The sequence below is a fragment of the Lagopus leucura genome, unplaced genomic scaffold (assembly GCF_019238085.1).
Source record: "Lagopus leucura isolate 7727_CA_CO unplaced genomic scaffold, USGS_WTPT01 Super-Scaffold_100001, whole genome shotgun sequence".
Lineage (NCBI taxonomy): Eukaryota > Metazoa > Chordata > Aves > Galliformes > Phasianidae > Lagopus > Lagopus leucura.
This window is the reverse complement of record NW_024962262.1, coordinates 42,912,304-42,936,538: the sequence shown is the minus strand read 5'-3', so window position 1 is coordinate 42,936,538 and position 24,235 is coordinate 42,912,304. Positions and strand designations below refer to the sequence as shown.

General features: G+C 38.6%; 1 protein-coding gene across 4 annotated transcripts in view; it reads right to left on the bottom strand.

Moving 5' to 3' along the window:
- TMCO3 (transmembrane and coiled-coil domains 3) overlaps positions 1-23,975 on the bottom strand; it is a 32,395-nt gene extending 8,420 nt beyond the window's left edge. For 3 of the 4 annotated variants that reach the window (XM_042866998.1, XM_042867000.1, XM_042867001.1), the window contains exons 1-10: positions 23,892-23,975; positions 21,887-22,428; positions 17,971-18,150; positions 14,866-15,057; positions 13,950-14,078; positions 13,199-13,291; positions 11,817-12,003; positions 10,873-10,990; positions 10,084-10,387; positions 4,022-4,172 (exon numbers count right to left, since the gene is read on the bottom strand). In XM_042866998.1, coding sequence (XP_042722932.1) covers positions 4,022-4,172; positions 10,084-10,387; positions 10,873-10,990; positions 11,817-12,003; positions 13,199-13,291; positions 13,950-14,078; positions 14,866-15,057; positions 17,971-18,150; positions 21,887-22,333 — 1,801 coding nt within the window. In that variant the 5' untranslated portion in view covers positions 22,334-22,428; positions 23,892-23,975. The remainder of the gene's footprint in view (positions 1-4,021; positions 4,173-10,083; positions 10,388-10,872; positions 10,991-11,816; positions 12,004-13,198; positions 13,292-13,949; positions 14,079-14,865; positions 15,058-17,970; positions 18,151-21,886; positions 22,429-23,891) is intronic. The other variant, XM_042866999.1, reaches the window with a different exon arrangement.
- Between the last annotated feature and the right edge of the window lie 260 nt (positions 23,976-24,235).

The following is a 24,235-nucleotide window of genomic DNA, read 5'->3' as shown; positions in this document are numbered from 1 at the left end:
AAATACTTGCTGGAGAAGTCCTAGAATCCCTGAAATCACTGCAGAAGAATCTTAAAGCTAAGTCCATCAGCTATGATATGAGCAACTTATACAGGTAAACAACTTTGGAAGCTCATTCCTTTTTCACAAAAGCTCTTAAAAAGAAAACTAAAATAGTGGTGGTGTCCTTGATAAATTCCTAGTAGCTGCTGATTCTTCAACCATATTGTTTCTGCTGAAGGCTAAGAGATCTGTAAATCAACGTGGTAACTTCTTATTGGAATGCAGGATAAATTTTCACTAATTTCCCCTGCTTTATAGATCGCAGAGCCAAAAGAAACATATAGAACTAAGATTTGTCTTCTTCTCTTCCTAAATGCAGAAGAGAATGTACTTATAGCAACTTCAAGATATCTTGTCTATATGCGTATTGCACCAGAGATTTTTATACAAGTACTACTTAGCACACACACACTCTACTTTATTTCTTAATTTCTGTCTAACCAGAGATGCACAAATACAAAGGATTATCAGAATAAGGAAAGAGATGGCAAAACAAAAGAGATGAACACTGTATCAAAAAAGAAATCTAGACGTGTGCATACACATGGAGGGGCAAGTAGCTTCTGTCTCTCTGGTGTTTATCACATGCATGTTGCTTGTTCACCTTTAGGCTGGTCTCAGAGATGATATACATGAAAAGCGGCCAGAGAAACACAGCCTGTAACAATGTCTTGTTTGACAAGAGGGCCAACCAGCATATCTGGAACTGAAGATTTCAAAGGAGGCTGTAAGTATAGCCTAGGGCTCTCATCACTACTGGTGGATCAACTTTCTCAGTTCTGAAGCAGACAGGCAGCCTGAAGTTCATTTGGACTGCCTCCCAACATGGAGATTATTACCTTATTCAACAGAGCTGAAGTACAAACTACCACAGATTTCTACACTAATCCTGTGGAGGTAAGCACCTATAGGTGATAATGTCTCTAAGCTAAAGCAAGCCTAAGCCTGTTACGTACACAATTCTGAGAAAACAAGCATACAGCCCTGCATGCACGCACATTTTGGGAAAAATAAAGCCCACCACAGTAATTTCATAATTACTACAGATCTTTGTCCTATGCAAAAACTTAGGATAAAGCCATAAGTAAAATCAGGCTGCTATACAGGCACATCAAGCCTTCCTGACAATATGAAGGCCATCAGAGATTAACTTCACAGATAGGAGATGCGCTAATTTCAGCAGGTTTACTTAGACTTTGTGACTAGGCTCAGGATTCAGTAAGGACTTGTTCTCTAAGATGGAATAAGCACTTCAATCAAGAACTCAAAAACTTTAGCACCATCACCTGGTAGTGTTGGCCTGTCACTCATAGCTAGTGTACCAATTAGGTAGGTTTTCATAGCTGAACACAGTCCATGGGCCTTCAGCTCTAAGCAATGTTGTGTAGATGGTGGCCTTGCACTGGAAGTCAAGCCAAATGGCACAGTTCATTCATATAAGTTGGTATATTTTCATGTAAGGATGACTGCAAGGAAGACTTTTCACCTTTTTTCAAGTACCTTTTTTTCTTCAGGAAAAAAATAAAAATACTTTAAACGGATTCTACCTGCCTGTTGCATCACAGCACATGAAGTCATCTGCATGTGCTGGAAAACCCAGCATCAACAAGGGGAATCTTAGAGATTCTTGACAGCAGACAAGATAACAGAAAACAGAACTCTGGTAGTTGAACCTCAGCCAGGTTCATTCTGACACAGATTCTGACATAGGATTAACTCTGACACATCCTCAAGATAGGACAATCAATCAGAAAAATAACTTCAGTGATGCATTTGGATGCTGTATCTATCAAGACTTTAAAAGCCTTTTAAAGCCTTTGACGCTGTCCCCCACAGCATCCTCACGGAGAAGCTGGCTACCCACAGTTTGGATGGGCAAGCACCTTGCTCGGTGAAACACTGCTGGATGGCCAGGCCCAAAGAGTTGTGGCCAATGGAGTTAAATTCGGTTGGCGGCCGGTCACAAGTGGCGTTCCCCAGGGCTCTGTACTGGGGCCGCTTCTATTCAACATCTTTATCAATGACCTGATGAGGGGACTGAGTGCACCCTCAGTAAGTTTGTAGATGACAAAGTAGAGTATTTCCCTATAGTCCTTAAAAAATGCCACTTCATACAACTCAGCTTTCTTTGCAACATCGCTCCTTTTTAAAAACAACTTCCTTGCCACTGACAGAGCTTCCACGCACTGTTAACCACACACTTTGAAAGCAACTGAAAATAATAATGGGAGGAGACAAAAAGTTTGGAGGGAGATGCTTTGTTTTATGGAGAAGGTTTTTGTTTGTTTTTGCACAAGCAAGCAGCACATTCTGTCAGATGCACATACATAGATCATCTTTCTGATTTTTAGCTAACCTGCTTGTGAGGTGGCGTTAGCACCCATTTTCTGTAAAACCACACAAGTTGTCAGGCAATTTTCTCTCCCTTCTTACAATTCTGTTAACAGCAGTCAAAGATACTTGTTGAATTCTGTACCGTAATTTCAAAAGTAATTTCAGTCTTCTCTCAAATCAGTGCTGCTATCTTCTTGTCCCATGTATCAGTCTTATTGGTACTCGTAATTTACAAAGGACAGCACTTCTGTTCAAACTCTTGCAAAATTGACTTCTGGCTTATGATTACATGCCATGCTTTTAACTCTGGTCACACATTTAGCCTCATCACTTTCTTTACTAAAAGACATAAATGACTTATCTGTGAACATTTAGCAGTTACTCATCTAACCAATTGTAGGTTACATTGTAGGGACTGCCTATTGCACAGCCCCAAAAGATTTGCCATAATTTTTTTAAATGAAATGGTGAATGAGTTCTTCAAATAATGTTCTTATCTGACTGATCAGCACAAATTATCATGGGCTGGGCAAAACGGATTGAGGCTGGTGAGCATAACTTCTTCCCTTTATTTTTATCTTGAGAACTGCCAAGAAACACTTTTGGTTTCTGTTATGGTACCGCAGGCATACAACAGGTACATGTATGAGGTAAGGATACAAATTCTGATGAATACTGGGCTTCACTACCATTTGAATAGACATGGAAATAAAAAGACAGAAAGACCAAAAAGAAGAAAAAAATACAAAAATTTATGAGTGAGTCTAGTTTAAAGGAGACTGGATTTGAGACAGCCCTTATTCTAGACATTGCAAAGCTCCCCAGATAGGATACACATCTCCTATACGGTCCAGAGGGAGAAGCAAGCACTTTCACTCAGCATGTCTCCTCATTCAGTATACTGAAGCACTTTAGAAATGTGTTTCAGTTTCTGTCAAACAAGGCATGCTAATGCACAGAGAATCTAGCAGTTTAAAATGAAGATATCAGTTGATTATATAAATATTCTCAGAATTAACATGTTCTGGATAACAAGCATGATGAATTACTTCTCTGGTCTTAGGCATCACTATTGCATTTCAGTCAGCAGGTAGTCTTACCCAATCTTCCTGTGCTGAGAATATGCAGATTACATTTTCCTAACTAAAGAAACAAAATGCTGGAAAAAGGATCTGCTTCCATTGCCATATTCTTTTTATAGAGAAAAGCAAGCTATAAGGACCTGAAACCTACTCTCACTGACTCAAAATGGTAATAAAATTTTGGTATAAATTACAACTATATCCAATATCAAGACAGAAGAATAGTTTCAAAAACAAACAAATAAACAACAACAAAAAAAAATTAACTTATTTTTCCCTTAAAATTTTAGTAAGCTTTTTAAATAGTTCAAACAAATTCAGAATTAACAGTGAGAAAGTTACATTAAGACAAAAACTGACAGTACAACATGGGAATTCCTTATGAAAACTGATACTGCATTTAAAATATAAGCAAAATCAAACCAATCATGTCATCTTTTAATGCTTCAGTGTGCATAGAAATAAAATCCACCCCTCCCCCGAGTTTGTAGACATCAATTCTCTTTTTCTTCCCCTGCATTTGTAGGGCAGCACTATTTTTAGTAAGCTTTGTTAGAAATTACCTATGGATGCAAAGAAAATGATGGCAAGAAAGTCACGTATTGGTTCAATACAGGTCATAATCTCCTCAGTAACCATGTGACCCTGAGAAGAGATCAGAGCTCCAGCTAAGAAGCATCCCAGCTCCATTGAAACATCCAGCAGCTCTGTGATCTGTCAAGGAACAACAGAAAAATCTGTTACCGTTCTCACGTCCAGAGTGACCATATATACCATTTCACTGCAAAATTACAAAACTATACATTGTGCTGGATGTAGTGAATGCCTGTGCAAATGCAACAACAAATAGAATTTGCTGATTTATTTCTGTTTTCTGCAGCACTGTATTTAGCCAAAAGTCTCACAAAAGCAGTTTCCCTCCATGGTGTTACCTCCTTCCCCACAAAAAAAAAAAATTTTTTTTTTAAATCTGGATCACAAGGCTTTATGTCACTCTTGTGGATGGCATCTGATTTCAGAGACTACAGAGAGACTAACAGCTTAGAGTCAGCACTGCACAATACACTGAGGCTGTAAAAATAAGCCAAAAGAACTGCATAATTTCCAACTGTCAAACAAAGAGGAAAAAAAAGTAAAATCTTATAGTTTGGGAGAACAATCTCAACATAGCAGACATAATAGACATTTTACTACTGTAAATTGGACCTGGATGTGCTTGTGTGTTTTACTGAATAGCAAAGAATTTAAGCATGTGGAGTTAGCTGCTGGAATGAAGCACCTATTTGAAAGAACTCAGACTCCTCTTCATTGTTGTTTTTTCTTTTCTTTTTGTTATTTGAATATGGCACTTCAAGGGAGAGATTAAACATGCAAAATGACTGAACCAAAAACCAAAGAAACTGCTTAAGGCAACGCCTATAACACTAAAAAAGCAAGCAGCACTTTTCACAGGAATAAATTACTTTAAAGCCACACTGCTAAGGACAGTCACCTCACTTAGAAAGGACAATTCTATTAATATTAATAGAATATTTCAACTGAAGACTTATTTCCATAATAATTTAGCTTAAGCAACGACACACCATGGTACATTTATGGACAGCATTGATCATATGTCAAACGGTGTTACACAGAGGCACAAAGCTAACACTCAAATGACTCAAAATTAACAGAGGAGAACAAAAGACAATGATAAACAAGCAATGCATAAAATGCCACTGAAAACAAAATCCAGTCTTCTGCGTATTTCAGCATCTCATCACATAAAGCCACTTGCATACTAGTCTTTAACTTATTGCAAGGTATTTAAGAAAACAAATTGCTTCTGTCAATGCAAATGGTTGCTGACTGTTCAAAAGCAATAAAATAATCCATTCCAGCTACTATGTGAAATATGCCACTTTTGATACATTTGCGTCTTAAAACAAAAGGAATTTTTCAGTACAGTTTCAGAGATGCGCAGCGCTTTTCACAACAACTTGAAATTGTAAGGGGGAAGAAAGAAATGCATTAAATCAATTAAAATAAGAAATACACATATATAGATGTGAAACATTTTTGAAAGTCATAACTTCGTGAATATGGTAGATCCAGCACAGCTTCTTCAAGTAAACTTGGAATTATTTCTACTTCTCTGCTATAAACTCACACACATTCTGGTTGAAACCTTTTTAGCTAGTATTTTAAGTATTTGCTTGCATGTGGATAGGTTACCATTTAAGGGATTTACCACCCCTTGTACTGGAATTGCACAATGCTATCCTGTTCTAAGAATCACTATTGAATCACTATTGAAGCAAGGCACATTTTAATTGGGAAGCAACTTGGAGAAGAGAAGGCTCTGGGGAGACTTCATTGTGGCCTTCCAATGCTTGAAGGGAGCATATGAACAGGAGGGGCAATGGCTGCTTACAAGGGCGGATAGTGATACAATAAGGGTTTTAAACTGAGACAGGGGAGGTTTAGGTTAGATTTTAGGAGGAAGTTTTTCACACAGAAGGTGTTGAAGCACTGGAACAGGTTGCCCAAGGAGGTTGTGGATGCCCCATCCCTGGAGGCATTCAAGGCCAGGCTGGATGTGGCCACACCTGACTTCTTTCAGTCTGTTCTTCAGATTTACAGCTAGATTTATACCAGGACTACTTTTTCTATTCCCACCCTAGTAAGCGGTTGTCCAGTAGCATTATCAGTAAGTACATACCTTTCCTCAACTAAATCTGTAGGGTCAGGGTTTATTTTAAATAATGCATACAGACATACAATGAAGAGTGTTTTACTGGTGCAGTGGCAGTTTAGATAAAATTTCTTATATAAGCAAAACTTGAGAAATATTTTGCATTTAGTAATCCCTCTCTGTCTGCACCAGTTTTTAAAGTTTTGCTTTATTGAACATCACTCTAATGATTACTAATCCCCAAGACGTGTTCTATCCTCTTCCCAACTCCTATATTACGGGAAGCTTCTCCACTCAAAATTAAATGAAAAACTTTTGTTAATTTGCATCCTTCTACCTCTGTATAATTTAGCTTTCATTTGTTTTCAAAGGTCCCATTTTACTCCTAACTCAGAGAGGATTGCTTTGCTCTCATGGGAATATAGGATTTTTATGTTCAAATATTCTACCACAGCAATAAAGAAATAAACATTACTCTATGCCATGTTCCAGTTGAATTTCAGCCATTTGTTCAGCAGTTGTTTTGCCTACTAATATTCCCTATCTTATTCCTTAAACATCATAGAAGCCTGATGAATAAGGTAAGTTAGTAAAACTACAGAAACCCCTCAGGGAAATGTATTAATATTTGGGACATTCATAACTTAAATGTGTCCAAGATGAAGAGATGAATACTAAGTTTGCACTTTAAAGAAGCAAAGCCTTAATGAGAACTGAAATAATTTTTTTGTGAGCCTTTTAAAACTCCATCTCGGATGATTTTATGAAATAATTAATTTGAATATAAGATTACAGTTCTTTCTTAATCTTCTCTCCTTACTTGACAAGAAGGAGTTCAAAAGCAGGTTATGAGCCATTGGGAAGTACTCCAGCAAACAAGGAATTACATTCCTAATAGAATGCAGGAAAAAGTATGCACGATTTCTTACATAAAGTACTGCAATAACACAGCTATATTTTCAACTTTTTGAGATATAAAGACAGCTGGCAATTCCCCTCTCCTTACTGTCGTCACCATAGATCTACCATGATGCAGTCAAACTAAAAGCCCCTTTTTACCCACAACTGATCGACACCCTGGCTGACACACGGCGTGCTCTTCAGGTCACTGTAGTACAGTTCATGTCCTGACATAAAAGCACCATTTTGGCCATCTATCCTCTGTGGCTTTAAAACCAGAATCAGGCTTCACTTTCAAAATAGTACACAGTACCAGCATAAATCAAAGCTGGAAAAGAAGCTGAAAGTTTAATAATTTTCTACTGAACTTTTGTTACTGATGATAAGCTATGCGATTTAAAGATGGATAACCATGTAGCAAAATTCAGCAAGACTTGCATAGGATTGGTACCTGACATTCTCAGAGCCCTCCAATGTGAGGAAAAAAAAAAGGGGGAAACTTCACTTACATATCTGAGACATCTCCAAGATTTGGTAAAACAGCTCATATTTGAGATGTATTGCATCTCCTACTCTAAGTTGGCTTACAAAGTAAAGACATATTGAAGGTCCAGTTTCAAATTTTGAGTTGCAATGTTATCCAAGTGAACCAAGCAGATCAGAAATGCTCTAGACAAAGGAATGTTCAAAAATAATTTCCATGCAGAAAGATCCTCAATCAACAGGATAACACTTGCACTGCAGTGTTAGTAAGCAATTTCAGTGTAATAACCTTCTCTGTCCTATCCTCCTTTTTTTCCCCATACAGTCGCACAGAAGTTGCCCTTAATAATAGAGAAACCACTATTCTTGTTTAATTTGTCACTGGAGAATTTGAAGCATGGGACATAAGTAAAATAAATGAAATTTTTATATATACATGAAATGTGCATTACACATGAATCCCAACATGAGATAACTTAGGTGAACCCCAGACATCGCCTTCAATGTGGAAGCACATAAGTATTTGCATGCATGAAGTACAAACATCATGCAATTCCCACCTCAGTCATGCATTGGGAAAGACGTGGCCTGCAGAATATCTCATATGTTAGAAAGAGAGCTAAAACATTTTGCTTGAAAACATCTCTCAACTTTTCCTAAATGGAACCACAGAGTTTTCTTTGGTTAAAGCTGCTAAAATATACATTCTCTTACTCTGTTCTTCAAAAGCTTTTTTATAACTACACAAATAAGCAAAATTCTATGTGTCCAGATAATTAAACAAATTCTGTGGATGTTTAGATTTGTTTTTCAAAAGAGAAAGATCATTGTAAGCACTATGTGAGTTCAATTTGTTCTTACCTGGCACTCAAAATACACTCACATTCAAGAAGTTGATCCTTTCCAAATTCACGCAACATTTTCAAATTAGATTGCCCCCATGCTTTTTTTCCTGAAATAACAGGGCATCTACAACAATTTAGATTTAGATTTGTTTTCCAGAAGATCTTCTTGATTAATTTTTCAATAGGACAACCACCTTGTTGGTGGAGGTTTTCTTCTTCTTTCCATTTTTTTCCCTTTAGCTCTTCGAGCTTAAACCACAGCTTGTACTGCAAACTGTACTAAGTGTATCTGTACCAGAGAGCATAAAGCATCTGAACAGATTTACCAAGGTTACATTCAGCATCTTTTGTACTGATCCTTTTAATACATTATTTATCATGCTTTAAGGGAAAGCTGCTTTTGCTTGAAAGCACACAAAATATTTGTTTCTTTTCAAACACTTCTCATGCTGAAGAAGCACTCCATTTCTGTGATACACATCCAATATTCTCAAACCTATTCCCCCTCAGGTTTGTATACACAGCTTACATCAAGTCACATACACCAATTCCCTCTGTATTTGATGTCAGTTTGGGCATAATATATCCGATTCAATCAGATCAATCTATGCAGACCATTTTTTTCATCAAAGCAGTTGAAGTTCTTCCAGGTACCGCAGTATTTAATGTGACTTACATTGGATTTTGTTTTTATTAAAGCTGTTCTACAAATGTTATGTCTGCCTGATAGAAAGCAAAAAGGAGGGAATAGTTTTGTTTTTTATTAAACAGCACTTGTGTTTGGAATACGAATAGCTGTTTAGGGGGATGCTGCTTTTAACACACATAACAAAAATCAATAAATTGTGAAGGTATGCTCTCACTAACTTCTTTCTCTATTGGCCCTGTAATAACTGAGCAAACACAGATAGCAAAAAAGGCTCCCAAACACTGCAGCATCTTAGATAATTTTTCTCAGAAATTCTCAAGGCAGACATAAAAATCTGCACAAGCAGGATAAAGGAATTTCAAACCCACAGTTAATATCGTTGGCTGTCACAGTCTGTTCGCCAACAGAAGAGTCTGCTGGGGGGCTGAAACATGAGATAGAAGCCAGGGGATGACAGATCCAAATAAACCAAACCCGTAAGAGATCTCAAAATCAATTAACGTGATCTATCTCCTGGAGAATTATGACTTCTGAAGTTCTATTCTGTCTTCTCACTTCATGCATAAGAATCCTGTACACTGTAGATTTGGTAAAATATCTGAACCTTTGGGCATTTCCATGCTTTCTCAACTTCATCTCCAACTATTTCCCACAGAAAAAAAAAGAAAAAAAAAAAAAAGAAGCTATTTTATAATAAAATCTATATCAAGAATTTGCCATTGTAAATGAGCTATTAAGTGTCACCATGTGCCATTATCAGTATCCCCAAAACCCATCCTAAATTATTTTCAAATGCACAAAATACCTCAAAATTAAAATTGTAATCACATTCCTTATAGTATCTCTAAGAGAAGTTACCAGAAGTTCAATCTATCAAGTTGTATCAGTTAATACTTACCTGTGCTGTGACAAATGAATCATCTGTGCTTTTCTGTTTTAAAACATTTTAAAGCCAAAAATTAAACTGCAGAGTTACGTGGATATGCAATACCAGCAAGTGTGATGGCTTTTATGGCACTGACGTAGTAAACTCTAGCACACGTATCAAAATGTTTTATTAATTTAAAAGATTACCGTTAACATTAGGAAGATGAATGCAGATATTCCTAGAATGAGGATTTCCTTATTCCCTTTGCTTTCCGCATGCAACTTGCGATAATACGGTCCTATGAGATAAGTCTTTATAACAAGACATATAAGAAAAACAGCAGCCAGAGAAAAGAGAATTTGGCCAATCAGTATCAGTATTCTCAGTATTTCCTTGAAAATGCTGGAAGAGAAGAACAAACAGAACATTTCTTTCAACTGCTCTCTTGCCTCTAAACCAGTTTTCCTTGACTGAAAAGATCTCATTCCACAGATGTCTGAAATTCGGTACCTACAGTAAGATATTTCAAACGTTAGCAAGACAACACAAATACTACATCTGCTAAGCGTGTCAATCTCTTTTACAGAAGTTTACTTTCATGTTAATTCAAAAAGACTTCTGCTGACAGCTCTTCATAGTAAACAATAATCAATAATTCTATCCCACAGCCTTTATCAAAAATGCCTTTAGAGAGTAAGGTCTAAAGAAATCAGTAATAAACTAAGAAATTAGCAACAAAGTAACAAACTTTTCACCACAAATTTCAGGTTACAAGTTAGACTGGACTAAGGTAGCTATAGCAGAAAGAATATCCTCATACAACATGGCAATATGGCAAGTACAAACAGTGAAGGGAACGCAGAAAACAAACTCCTATTTTTTAGTGGACTGACATTAAAGGTAACGCTGTCATATTTGTATTTGCAACCTATATACTAAACTGTAAAGGCCAGGGGGGAAAGAAGATACATATATATATATATATTTTTTTTTACCTGGAATGTGTGCTCACCCCTGCTTGAATAAGTGTAGGCATAACAGCTATAAATAAGCCGAGCTGCACATCCTGCATCACCAACATGCCAAGTAGTACACTGCTGTAGTCAATATCCCCTGCACACCAAACAAAGCAGTCACGGAAACATTTATCAGAGTCTATTAATGCTTGCCGAAAAAACAGCATCTTAATCAAATGAAGGCTATGTATAGCTCTCAATGAAGTGAGGTCAAAGTATCATACAAAGCTTGACTTTGTTTTGCAGTTAAGCTCTAGTTATGCATTTACTGGAACTTCTTTACAGAAGCTTACAGTCTGCAGAGTAACAGGCAGATCTAATTTAACAAGAGTCAGCATATAGAAAATAAACTTTTGGCAGTGGAATAGGAGTATTCTGGGGAGAAGGAAAACAAAAACACCTTACAGCACCTATGGATAAGAGAGGTTTAAGGGGAAGAAAACAGGCTGGCAAAACTGCTGAAATGAAACATTTAGAAGCCTTTTGAGAAGCCAGCTATACGGCACTTGAAAGTACTTATTTGAAGAGCTGCTGTCTTTGAAAGACTAGCAGAGGTGGTCTTAGCCTGCAGGAAAAGGATGTGAATTACTTCAGTTAGCCTTTCTGCCCATTGACAGTCTGGTAGCAATGGTCTTATCTGGTAGCCTCTTAAAAAGCACCATGCATCCAGAGCCCCAGTAAAGCCGATTTTGCACTGATTTTAACACCGTTCCTTATCCAGAAAGGACTGACTACATAAGTAACAGGTGCACCTCATAGCAAGAACACATATAACACTGACCAGTTAAAGGAGGATGATCCCTTGCAAACCAGACAAGGTTTTGTTTCATTTTTAAACTACTTTCTCTTATAATATCACAAAGTCCATTTTTGTCAAATTTTATTATACATACTCAAGCAGTCCGTATTTAAATCACACTTACCTTCTTTATCTCCTCGAACAGTACCTGCAAGAAATCTTGACACCAACGGTGTGCTTGATAAAGACAAGCAAGTGGAAATGAAGACACTTTGTGTTGGTCTGATTTGGAGCAAGTGTCCCCACAATAAACCAAAGGCAATCATCAGAACCGTCATGTAGCAGGGTCCTTGCAAAGATATTTTCCACACCTCAGGAAGAAAACAAGTTCTTATTAAGAAGTTTGACACGTTACAGAGATTTTCAGTGCAAATAAGCAGTTAAAGTTGCACTATCTGGGGCTGCAGTGCTGGGCTACAGACATAACCAGCTCTCATCATACGCATCCCAAAGCTCTGAAGATATTATACCTAGGAGATAATACTCTATGTCAAGAGGCTCGTTAACTCATGAAGGCTCATTAAGTATACTTCCCAGAGCTTGTAAACCAATAAATTAAGGGTCAAAGATCCACTATAGGCTAAATTACATCAAAATCAAATCGAAGACCTGTTATTTACTGTAATTATAGGGAAAAAAAAAAACCAACATAGGGAGTGGTGTAAACCACCATAAATACTAGCAGCCCAATTCATACTAGTCCATATATGATTTTGAAGTTGCTTGTAATCTAGTAACGGTTTGCATAGTATCTATTGAAGAACCTCTGAATTGCTGACTTTCATTTTTGACTTCAGATGGACTAAAAATAGGAGAGTAATCTGAATACTCAGACTTCAACACATTTCAAAGAAAGCTTTTATAGTCTCACGAACTCACAACCATCAGTTTGGGAACAGATCACAAAACACAACTCTTTAAGTACATTCAGTCTTCACATCTTCTGTGGTAGTATTTTCCAATATTAACATTCTAGCTCATTTTATGAGTTTGTTTTTTTTAATTAAGATCAAAAACAACCTGTACCTTTTTGCTGAATCCCAGTGGCCACTGCAAGTAATACTCATGATTGTGCTAATGTACTTGCAGAATCAGCTTACTAGCCAGTACAGCACATATCATCAATTCAGTATGTAGTACTTAACAAACAGATTTTTTTAATTACAGGACTGGCAAAAATCACCAGACACTTCATAACAGCAATTGCATGTTTCTGCACGTTAAAATAAAGCAGAGATGGATTGCCATAAATTGTCTGAGATTTTTTGAGCAATCAACCTATTTTACTAAAATGAAAAGGAACAGCAAATTTTGTTGGAGACACTGAATAAATAATGCATTCTATTCTTTCCAGAAACTTAAAGAAAAGATGCCATATTTGTCTTTTCAAAACTGTACAATAACAGAGTTGTATATGGTAGAAAGCATGTGCAAATCTGAAATAGAACTGGTGACTTAGACGTTAGCAGTTACATCTTGTAATATAGAAGTACAACAAAGAAATACCTTTCTTAGTCTTTCAGGAGAAAATTCCAGACCAACTAGAAAGAGAGTGAAGAATACACCAAATTCTCCTAATGTCTCCACCTGCACAATAGACTTTCAAAAACATAAAATAAATATCAGTGCACAGCAACCTAATTATAAAGCAAATTGTAAGTATACTTACAAAACAAATATTTTCTCATAGGTAATTCACTTGCTAGTAATATAGCAACACAAGTTCCCTCAGCAGTGTAGTTCCCACTTCCTCACAGTCTCTGAAAATCCATTGCTGAATCTTTCTAATGTCAACAATACAATCCTGTTTCTAAACCTGAGTGGTCAGCCTTCTCATTCCAAAAGACACGTACTCCATAAAAGTTATTATTTATTTTCAATTTTAGAACATGAAATTTTGAAACTGTATTTCTTTAGTCTTTTTTTTTCCTAATGTGAGATTGAGGGGAAAAAAAAAAAAAAAAAAAAAAAATCAAAAATTTTTTTACTCATCTTACTTGCCCAACAGTCAATTTCAGTAAGAGCCCATGTAACAGCAGAGGTTGTGAAGACAGGAATTTCTAAGCAATTATGTGAATATTAGTGTAATACACACATTTAGCATCTATTCCATTGTGCCAGTTGGTCAAACATTCGTTAATGCACAGCAGACCACTACTCAGAACACATGCATTTGAAGTTGGACATACCATTTTTTAAAATGACTGCTAAAGATTTCAGTAAATGCAATCAGTCAAGAAACAACATGCATGCCTACCTTAATGCTATTTAATCCAGATGGTCCTAACAGTACGCCACAGATGATGTACCCAAACATAGTTGGCAATCCTATCATTGTGCATAGCCAGCCACATGGCAAAGACAACATTCCTATTGTCACAATATCCTAGTATGTAAAATGTACAAGTATGTTAGTATAAAGGATACCCAAATTAGTGGTGAAATTAAAGACTATTACCCTTCAAAAGGTGAGTGGCACTGTAAAATTACATGTAGAATACTGCCTGAGAAAACAAAGCAGAACTTCAGTAAACTTACCTGAACACAACTGTAGGCGTAAGCACTTCTGTTTGCAGATGAAGCATCCAAACTACCAACACTTTAGTAATAAGGGGAATTCTGATCAACTTATAAAATATCTTAAATACATTATAGGAGGTATTTAGTTAATTAGGGCTGCTAGAGAGACTGACAGTTTGCACTGAAACAAAACAGTGGAATAGACCAATTTTGTTTTTTAAAAACAATCTCAATCCACTTATTTGTCATGGAGAACAAATACAGTAACAGACTGATGCATTTTGCAGCTTCCATTCCTTTACTGCGGTACATGAAGATATAAATTCTCTGTTGTGACAATATGCAAGTGGCTTGTCAGGTAAACTAATAGCTTGCTTCAACACTGTGCTGCCCCAAAGGAGCAAGTTAAGCTAAATATGAACAGAGAGCATCCATGTGGTTCATCATCAGTCTTATGAATACTGTGCTAAAATTAGGAACACACCGGCCAGATTGCAAGGAGAAGTGGGGAAAATAATGAATGCTAGGGTAGCTTTGTAGGGGGAAAAAAAAAAAGTGAAATTGTATTCAACCCAATAAAACACTACCAGCATACAAACCAATGGGAGTAAGTCTTATTAAAAAAAAGACAACAGCATCTCTACAGTTATCACCTTTATGAAGTGATGATCAGCACGAGGAATGGTTGAATCCCTGGGCTTGGTAAGGATATACTGATTGTTCTGGGAATCAATGAGCATACTAAGACCTAAGTCATCCTCTACTTCTCTTTTTGAAGCATTTCTTTTGGAGTTGGCTTCATCTTCTTCCACTCTTAAAACAGCTTCAAAGTTAACACCTCTTACCTGTAAGAAAAAGAAGGAAAAAAAAGAAAAACAAAAACAAAGACATGCATCTATGAAACGTATGCTAACATGGAAGGCTATTAGCTGTGCTTGGAGTTGCTCCAGAAGGTGTCCATGTTGATTAGAAAACACTGCAGCTTCTTTTTATATAAATCTTTTCAACCTTTTTATCAAAACTTGATGATCATAACTGAAAATGCTATGTTTGCTTTTCATTTTAATCAGTGAGAGGTTTTCCAGGCCAATTTTCTATGCCTCTTTAGCCAACCTGTTCCATCAAAAAAAACCCACAACATTATAAAGATGCGGTTTCAAAGCTGTAGAATTCCAATGCAGGAAATTGAAACAAATTCTGAAGTTTGCAGAATTACTTAAAAGTACAATATGTCTAACCAAACATTAGCATTTTTCAGTGCTAGAATGAGAGATTGGTGACCATTTTAGAAATTATGGAAGTTGTATTTTCCCACTTTTTGCCTACAACCTGCCTTTTTATGTCTATTCCACTTTCACCTCCCTAAGCTCCCCACTTACCACACTATTTTCCATTGCAGAACCGAGCGTCCATTGCCAAGTCTAAGAGACCAAAGCAGGTTTTCATGTTTTCAGCTGATGAGAGAAAGCAGGAGCAGCTGCGTGTCACATACATGCAAACTGCTCTCACAGTATCAGAACAAAGAAGAAAGGCTTCCCTACAGCCAGCGTTCACGAAGAACTGTTTCTAATCAGAATACACAATAGATTCCCAATCCTGTTGCTTTTCTGTTATCTACACTCCCAACCTCTTCCTCCACAACCTTATTGCCACTACAAGGAAAACAAAAACAGAGCTTAGAACATAGTGTTAAATGCTGACTTCACAATTTAAAATATACTGATTTTCACGTAAGAATTATTTAACTGCTTAGTGCAGTTTCCCCATCTTGCAGATGACTGATTTCACCAGAAAACTGAAACATTAACAAGGCAACATCTGTTCTAGTACCATCTTGAGAATTTGAAGTTATGAGGTCAATGATAACATTCACTAAACAAAATTACATTATTAAATACATCAGCTTCAAAGCATTTGCTTTGAAGATCTGGAATTCTAAATTCATACAGAGTTTGTTAAGTGTTCCTTTGTATTTGGTAGCTGTGTAAACAGAATCTAACCAAACTTCTCTGTATCAAAATTTAAATAGTATCAAAGACCAAATAAAAGTGACATTGTTGGATAAATGTATTCATCCTCTAGAGAAGTTCAGCCTAGTTCAGAAACAATATTAGAAATACAGGGAAAATGTTGCAAGATTAAGACAATTATGAAAAACAACCTTTTTTTCCCCTGTGTAATATATTTATAAATCTTATATTGTGATGATATCATGCCAGATTTTTGTTTTCATGAAAAATAGACTCCACTATGAGAACAAGAGTAGATGGCATAGCTCCAGAATGCTTCAAAAAACTACTAACAAAACGATGACAGCATTTATTTTCAGGATTTTACTTCTTAAAACAACTATTGCTGAAAGGGTGTTCCATGCAACAGTGCACAAATATTGTTGTATTCTTTGACATAGGTTAGCTCATATTCTTTTTTTTCCTCACTTTTATCTATTATACATCTCTATTTTAATATGTCTTTAATAAAAGCCTTTACATCCTAACAGAGTGCTGATGATTCTATTAGGGCTTTTTTCACTTGTCTTTTAGCTTGAGAGAAAACATGCTCGACAGTCCTTACAAAGACAGAGATGTAAATAGTCTTCTAGTTTGAATTTCGTTATTTCTTTTCTTTATTTCATGACTAGAGATATAAGACAAAAAATAGAAGAGACACTGGACAAGAAGAATACGTTGGTTTTTTTCCCTTCAGTGACCAGCTATTGCAGATGAAATAGTACTCCTATCACTAAAATCGGCTGTTATATCCCAGTGTAACAGAAGAGGGCACTCGAGCAAGCTCTTCTCTACACTCTTTCGGTCCTGCTAGGTAGGATTATGTGGAGGTATAATTGCATGGGTCTGGTGTAGACAAAAAGCTACTTTCCATTTCCTTCAAGAGCATACAGTCACCAAGCCCGCCTGACTCTCTCCTTTGGAGCAATAGTTTTTCCTCCTCAGCGGAATTCATGAGCTACATCTGCCTTATAAGACAACCTGCAAATCAACAAAATCTTCAAAATGAAGAAGCCAAATAAAACTGCAACCCATGAATGTATGAAAAGGACCAACTGAGGGGCTGTCTCTGAGAAAAACACAGTGGGACACTGGAATAAACTGATGTACTCCCAGATCAAACTACACACAGCCTTTCCTGAGGGACACTGTCCGTCGTGCAACACAGAAAACAAGAACAACACAAACGGTGCTAAAAGCAGAGAAGGTCACAAGTCCTTACCTTGAACAATACATGTTTATGCAGGTTGTGAAAACTAACTGCAAGGATTCTTGTTCACCTATAACTTTCTCAACAAAGAAAAAAAATAAAAATGGAGACTATACTTAACACAGTAACTCCATATCCTGTGAAGTCTAAATATCACAGTCCCTACCACCATCCCAGAGTGTAATGGGTCATAACTCCCATGAGCTGTCTCAGTGAGAAGGAATACACTTGTCACTGTAAGTGGTTGCTACAGGGAGTACTTCCAAATCAAAGCAGAGAAATCTACAACAAAAAGAATAATGATTCCTGTTTGCTCATTCTTAACAAGCAATTATTCTACTAGTAAACGCTTTCTTTTCTTAAAAGGGAAGAGAAAACAAACGTAGAGCCAAAAGGTGTTGTTTTTTCCTGTTTGATTTTTCAAAGCAGTGACTAAAATCCTAATAACTAGCCAATACAAGACAAATACACCTACTGTGCAAATATCAACATAAATACAAATACACATGAATGAAAAGACAGTCCAAAACCTTACTTACAGATTTGTTGTCATCGAAGGCGTGTTCTTCAATTTCTTCCTCTAGTCTGTCAGCTGCCTTCCTGACATCTTCAAGAATTTCATCGAGCATTGACAGGCTTTTGTTTTGATGCTGCATGTTCTTAAGGGCTTCAACCTGATGCTTTTCTGCTGCTAAGAGTTCAACGTATTCCATTTCTTCCTGTTGAATTTCAGAACACAGATAAAGTGCTGGACAGGCTTTTATGCAGCAAAACTTTGATATAAACACATGCTTCTTTTAACATAAAACATTTACCAGTAGCACTGCAGAAGCAACACAAACATTGTATCAGTGTCTGAACACTGTTTTTATCGTACCAGTCTTAACAGAGAGAACAGGGTAAGGAACACAAGTAATTCCTAGGTCAGACTCAGTTGTTTGAACACAAAAGTTTCAATCTCTATTTTTGATATACTGCCATACCCAGCTAGAGATCAGATCGAAATAGCTCTCCCTTTGATTTTATCTGCCTTCCCCACATCGGCATCTGCAATGGTCCTAAACACCTCTGCCAGAATAAATGAAGCATTCCCTTCTCCAGGCACTTTTGTAGATGGACCTTTTTCCACTTGACACCTGCAAGGACATGCATACAATTCAAACAATTCCTTGATGCCAAGACAACACTACGTTCAGAGCAGCCTATAACTGTGTTTGGCCCTTTTAGAAAATCTTGTCAGTGAGATGAATGCTCCAGGTTGTGTTGAAACCACAGAATTGTGGTTCTTGTATACCGGCGTTTGTAATTAGCATAGTTACACTGGAATGATGAAAGGCCCCCAGTTCCTAAAATAACTCTAGCTAGGAAAAAATGTAACTACTAAGGTGTTTGGACCAATAGCAACAGCTTATTCATGCGGCAGGTAAGTGAGAGTCAGTCACTCTTGTAAGCCTCAGGGAAAGATATGGTCTCTCTGTTGTTCCCTGTTAGCAGACATCATTTAAAAGATGTAAAATCCCCAGCCAGTATGAGAAGTGGACTCTTCTCCTCAATCAACAACCTAGAATTCAAGATGGAGTTAACAAGGGTTAGAGTTTCTGCCCTTGAAAAAAAAGCAGGTTTTTTCTCTCTCTGAAAAGCGAGGTAGAAGAGCTGTGGAAACAATCCGGTTTTAATTGTAAGTTCCTTTAATGAAAAAGAAGTATTTGTTGCTGATGGAAGTAGTATCTGGTTGTACCCACTGACCACTGCTGTAGCTGTTGAGTGGAACAGTAACAGAGAATAGTGTTGATGAGAAGGAAGTGTTTTCTCAAACACCTTGCTACACGTTATGCAAAGGAGCACCACAGTGCAAACACTGTTCCGCCCTTCATGCTGGCATTGGAGACGTTTGATCACAAAGTATATGCTAAACAGCCTTTCAAGCAAGGTAATACATGCAAGGATTCTGTACTAAGCACGAGATGGGAATGCCCAGCAATATGTGCAAAGGGAAGGCAACGCTAGTTAAGAAAGTAGCATTGCTGCTCTCTGCTGTTTGTTCAGTGACAGATGAAAAAAGTAAACTCAGAGGAGGATGTATCTATGCAATGCTCATCTTTTCCATTGATGAACAAGTACTGGACGCCCAAGAAATTTGAAGCAGATAGAAAGTAGGTAAGATTTTGCTGCTTCTTCCAGAACTCTGCCACAGTTCCTTGAGCAAATTTAGGCAGAGCATATAAACAGAAGGGGAACAGCTGTTCACAAGGGTGGATAGTGATACAACAAGGGAGAACGGCTTTAAACTGAAACAGGGGAGGTTTAGATTAGATATTAGGAGGAAGTTCTTCACACAGAGGGTGGTGACACACTGGAACAGGTTGCCCAAGGAGGCTGTGGATGCCCCATCCCTGGAGGCATTCAAGGCCAGGCTGGATGTGGCTCTGGGCAGCCTGCTCTGGTGGTTGGCGACCCTGCACATAGCAGGGGGTTGAAACCAGATGATCATTGTGGTCCTTTTCAACCCAGGCCATTCTATGATCCTATGATTCAACACTTCCCTGCTGTGAATGACTGTGTCATGCTCTTTCCCAGAAACAGAACCAGCATGAAAAGCATCACAAACATATTCTGATACTAACAATTTTCAAATACTTGGCAGAAATAAAGTGAATGAGTGATCCTGTATCCTCTACAGTCATTAGTATTTTCCATTCAACTACTCTTTGGAAAAATATCTTCTGAGTAGCTCAGCAAAATACAATGACAACAAAAATATAGTGGAAGAAAATTGGACCTGATGTGTGAACATCTTTTGAACACAAAAATTTATTCCATGTATGTCATTTTCATCTGGCATGTGCTTACCCATCGTCTCCTCCTTTATTTCATACCATAACATAAATTACAAGGTTAGAGAAACAAATACTGCTGAAACAATCATGTAAGTGACATAAAGAGTGGTATAAAAGATTGCTTGATTGGATAAATCTCATGACATACCGAAAAAGACTACACAACCCACTTCTGCAAAAGTTAAGCTCTTACAGGACGCCCCTCTAAAACAGCACTACACACAGAAGCCTCCTTTTATGAAAGAAAAGAAGGAACATTCAAGCTCTACTACAGATCTCCCTCTGTTTGTTTTACAATCATATTGCTGCCAAGAATTAGGTAAATGAGACAAAAGGTTACAGACAGCTTCACTGCTGCTATGTGAAGAACTGTCAGAAGAAAAAAAAAGTAAAAGTAAAAGAATGTAGCGATGTCTGCTGTTTCTATGCAGCAGAAGCTGGCACTGCCATTAACTGCCAATATCAAAGTCATCCTGAGTCACTGGAACATACACGGATCCAAGCTCCTCATTACCAAATTCATCATAATCCAGTCTTTGTTTGCACAGACTGCTCCCGTTTCCTCAGTCTGCATCCTAACTTCTACTCCCAACAGCCTTTCCTCTCACTGTTCACTGCACTCCCTTGTACAGAACAGTGCCTTGCCACTCCTCACCTGGCCTGCATGTGTCTCAGACAGCTGCCCTGCCTAGGTTCTCCTCTCTGCCCTCTGTAGCTTAACTATGCTTTTTCCTTTTGCCCCCTTTCACAAGAACAGCCCTTTCTTTAAATTAAGAAAAAAAAAAAATGCAAAGAAAATTCCTAGCATTTTTCTTCAGTGGTTGAGGGGCAGAGGCTAGGAAACAAGTAATTCCAATGCCAAGTCAGCTAAGCAACATTTCCCCTCAATGGCAGACTTTCAGTATGTGCTCTGAGCGCTACCAGATTGGGTGCCAGACTGTGCAAGCCCTAACAGGTCTGGATTGACCTGAAAACCCAAACTTTCCATTAAGTACTTGAGCTCTCTGGTTACACACCCCTGCTTTTCTCAGTAAAGTTCCCTCAATCATCTCTTCCTCGGAGGTGTTATTTTCCAAACCTGCATTTCCTAGGCTAGGAATACTACACCAAGACAAAAAAAAAACCAAACAGACACCAATATTTCACACCTCCATTTCACTAACATCCATGTGAGTACAGAAAACAAAGGAGTTGTTCTGCCAGAATGATGGGTTTGGGATGAGCAATTCTCATTTCAAGTGGAAAAAAACATTTAGTATTTGGTGAATTTGTTGCCTTATTTCCATTCTGATAATCCAAGTGATTTATACAGCTCTGCTGTGCGCAGACTCACCTCGTCTTCTTTCAACACAGCGTTTGATGTGGGTCTTGCAATTATGCTCAGCTTTGTTTTGAAATAACTATTGCCTGCTACTAAGCTTTCAGATCTATTCCAGAATTCTAATTTTGCTAATGAAAACAAACACAACCAATTTCATTCAAAAACTATTTTAAAATGTAAATCTTCAGTTTCATGGAGATCTACTTATTTGTATAGAACAGAGTGAAAAAGCATCATAATGAAATTAAAATATTACTATTCTAGTAATAGCCACAGAGGGGGTGGAGAGCAACTAACCTTAATTGCAGCTTCTCTCAAGGCTTCTAGTCTCTGCCTACTGCTCTCTTTCATATTTACAACGTCTTTGTAATCGCCCTGTAGAGCTCTCTGAAGGCCGTGGATTGCCTGAAAGACTGAGTTTTCACTTTCGTTGAGTTCCTTTTGGAAAATTTCAAAGGTATGCACCTGAAAAAGTTTCTCTTCATCTGACAGCCCAGCATCTTTCTCAACCGCTCTTATAGCGTTCTTTAATTTGTTGAGCACAACATTCTTCTGGCGAAGGAGACCAGATAGTTTTCTGCAGCTCTCCATCACCCACTGCTTTCGCTGAGTAATAACAGCTCCTTTCCCACGGTGCAGCTTGATTGCGTGCTTTACTACATCTTCGTGCTCTGCAGTATTTCCTAACTGGCTACAAAGCAGTGATGTCAACGTCCATAGGGAAATAAATCCAGGCACCTTCATTCTTCAGTTTTTACTGCTGAGGGAGGAACTGATAATCCACAACTGCTCAGAGCTTTCTGCTACATGGTTTCTGCATCTCCAGGACACACAACGTGCTGCAAGACAGTACCAACCAAACATGGTCATGTTGGGGTGCTGGATAAACAAATTACAAAGCAAACCAAAGACTTCATTTTACACTGCAATCTTTTATATAACATAGATTGCCTCCTTCAGTCAATGTTAGCAAAATTAGAAAAAGCCCAAGGTCACTGATAAGATTTTGTTCCCTCCTTGCCTATTTTCTAGAGATTATCTTGTTTTAAAAACACTGTACAGAATGCTTACTCATTTTACATGGTATTAATTTGTGCTTCTTCTTAAAGAAAAGTCATTAAAAATACTATGCTGTGATGCCATTGGTTGTTGTACTTCAACCCAGCACCAGAACACATTCTTCCTTTACATCAGTAAACCTCTCATAGTTCTTATCTTAAAAATTTGTATCACATCCAATTGTTGCTTATGCAGTCTTAGAAGCATCAACACATTCAATTACATGAAACATAACAAAACAAATCTTAACTGGCAGAGATTAAGTTATACATTATGCATGAGAAAGAAATGTTTCTACAAGAAAAAAGGACATCGGGAAATGGCTTCAAACTAAAAGAGGGGAGATTAGATTGGATATAAGGAAGAAGTTTTTGATAATAAGGGTGGTGAGGCACTGTTTGCCCTGAGAGGTGGTGGATGCTCCCTGGAGACACTCAAGGTCAGGCTGGATGGAGCTCTGAGCACTGTGATTCAGCTGTAGGTGTCCCTGTTCATGGCAAGGAAGTTGGACAAGATGGCCTTTAAGGGTCCTTTCCAACTCAAATGATTCTAGGAGTCTATGAAAAAAACATGAGCAGGGCTTCCTGGACTTCTGCACACTGCCAGTTTAGATCACAGACCTCAAGGCTGAATGGTCTGGAGGCATTATTTCAACACTAATTGGTCCTCAGGATTTAAAAATAGACTTACAAGAACACTTGAAGTGACAACAGCATCATTCACAAGATTATCTCCCAGGAAGTTCTTTAAAGTCCATATTTAAACTACACAGTTTATCCAAGCAGGATAAAATTCAAGAATCCATTTCCACCTCTCAGCACCCACAAGAGAAAGACCACTGATGTTACAGTCAAACAGCCCACAATATTTAAAAACAAGCCAACTCCACACAGCACCTCCCCACACCCAAACCGTGTGTTTGAAAGCGTGAAAGATGCTCCTCGAACTGCAGCGCTCAGGGCCGTGCCCACCGCCCTGGGGTCGTGACATCCACGCAGAAGAACGAACCTTCGCAGCCGTCCCGAGGCGGTCCGTTTCCCGCCCGCAGACACACGGCGGTAACACCCAACCCCCGGGCCCAGCCCTTTCTCGCACCCACCTGAGAGCGGCTCAGGGACGCGCAGGGGGAAAAGGGAGCGGCGAGGAGGAGCCGCGAACCCCCTCCCTGCGCCCCGCGGTACGGGGGAGGCGGCCACGAAGGGAAAGAGGCCACTGCCCGCCCGTCCACCCCCACCACACTCACCTGCGGCAGGGAGGGACGGAGCGGGGCCGGCAGCGGCCGGGACGTGACCGCAGCATGGAGCGAGAGGGCAGCGCCAACAGCCTCGCCCGGCCCGCAGCGGCCGCCCCTTCGCCCTGCGCCGGGGACTGAGCGCCGGCGCGGCGCCTTTAAGCGCAAGGCCGCACGGGAAGCGTAGTCCGGACGTGCCGAGAGCTGCAGGACGGAGCCGTTCCCTCCCCGTGCCGGGAGCTCCGGGCGCGGTGCACGACTGGAGTTGTAGTCCCCGTTCCGGCCGTACCGCTGCCGGCAGGGCCGCGGGCGCGCAGCCCCGAGCTCCGCGTTCCTCTCCCCGCAGCGCGGCCGCT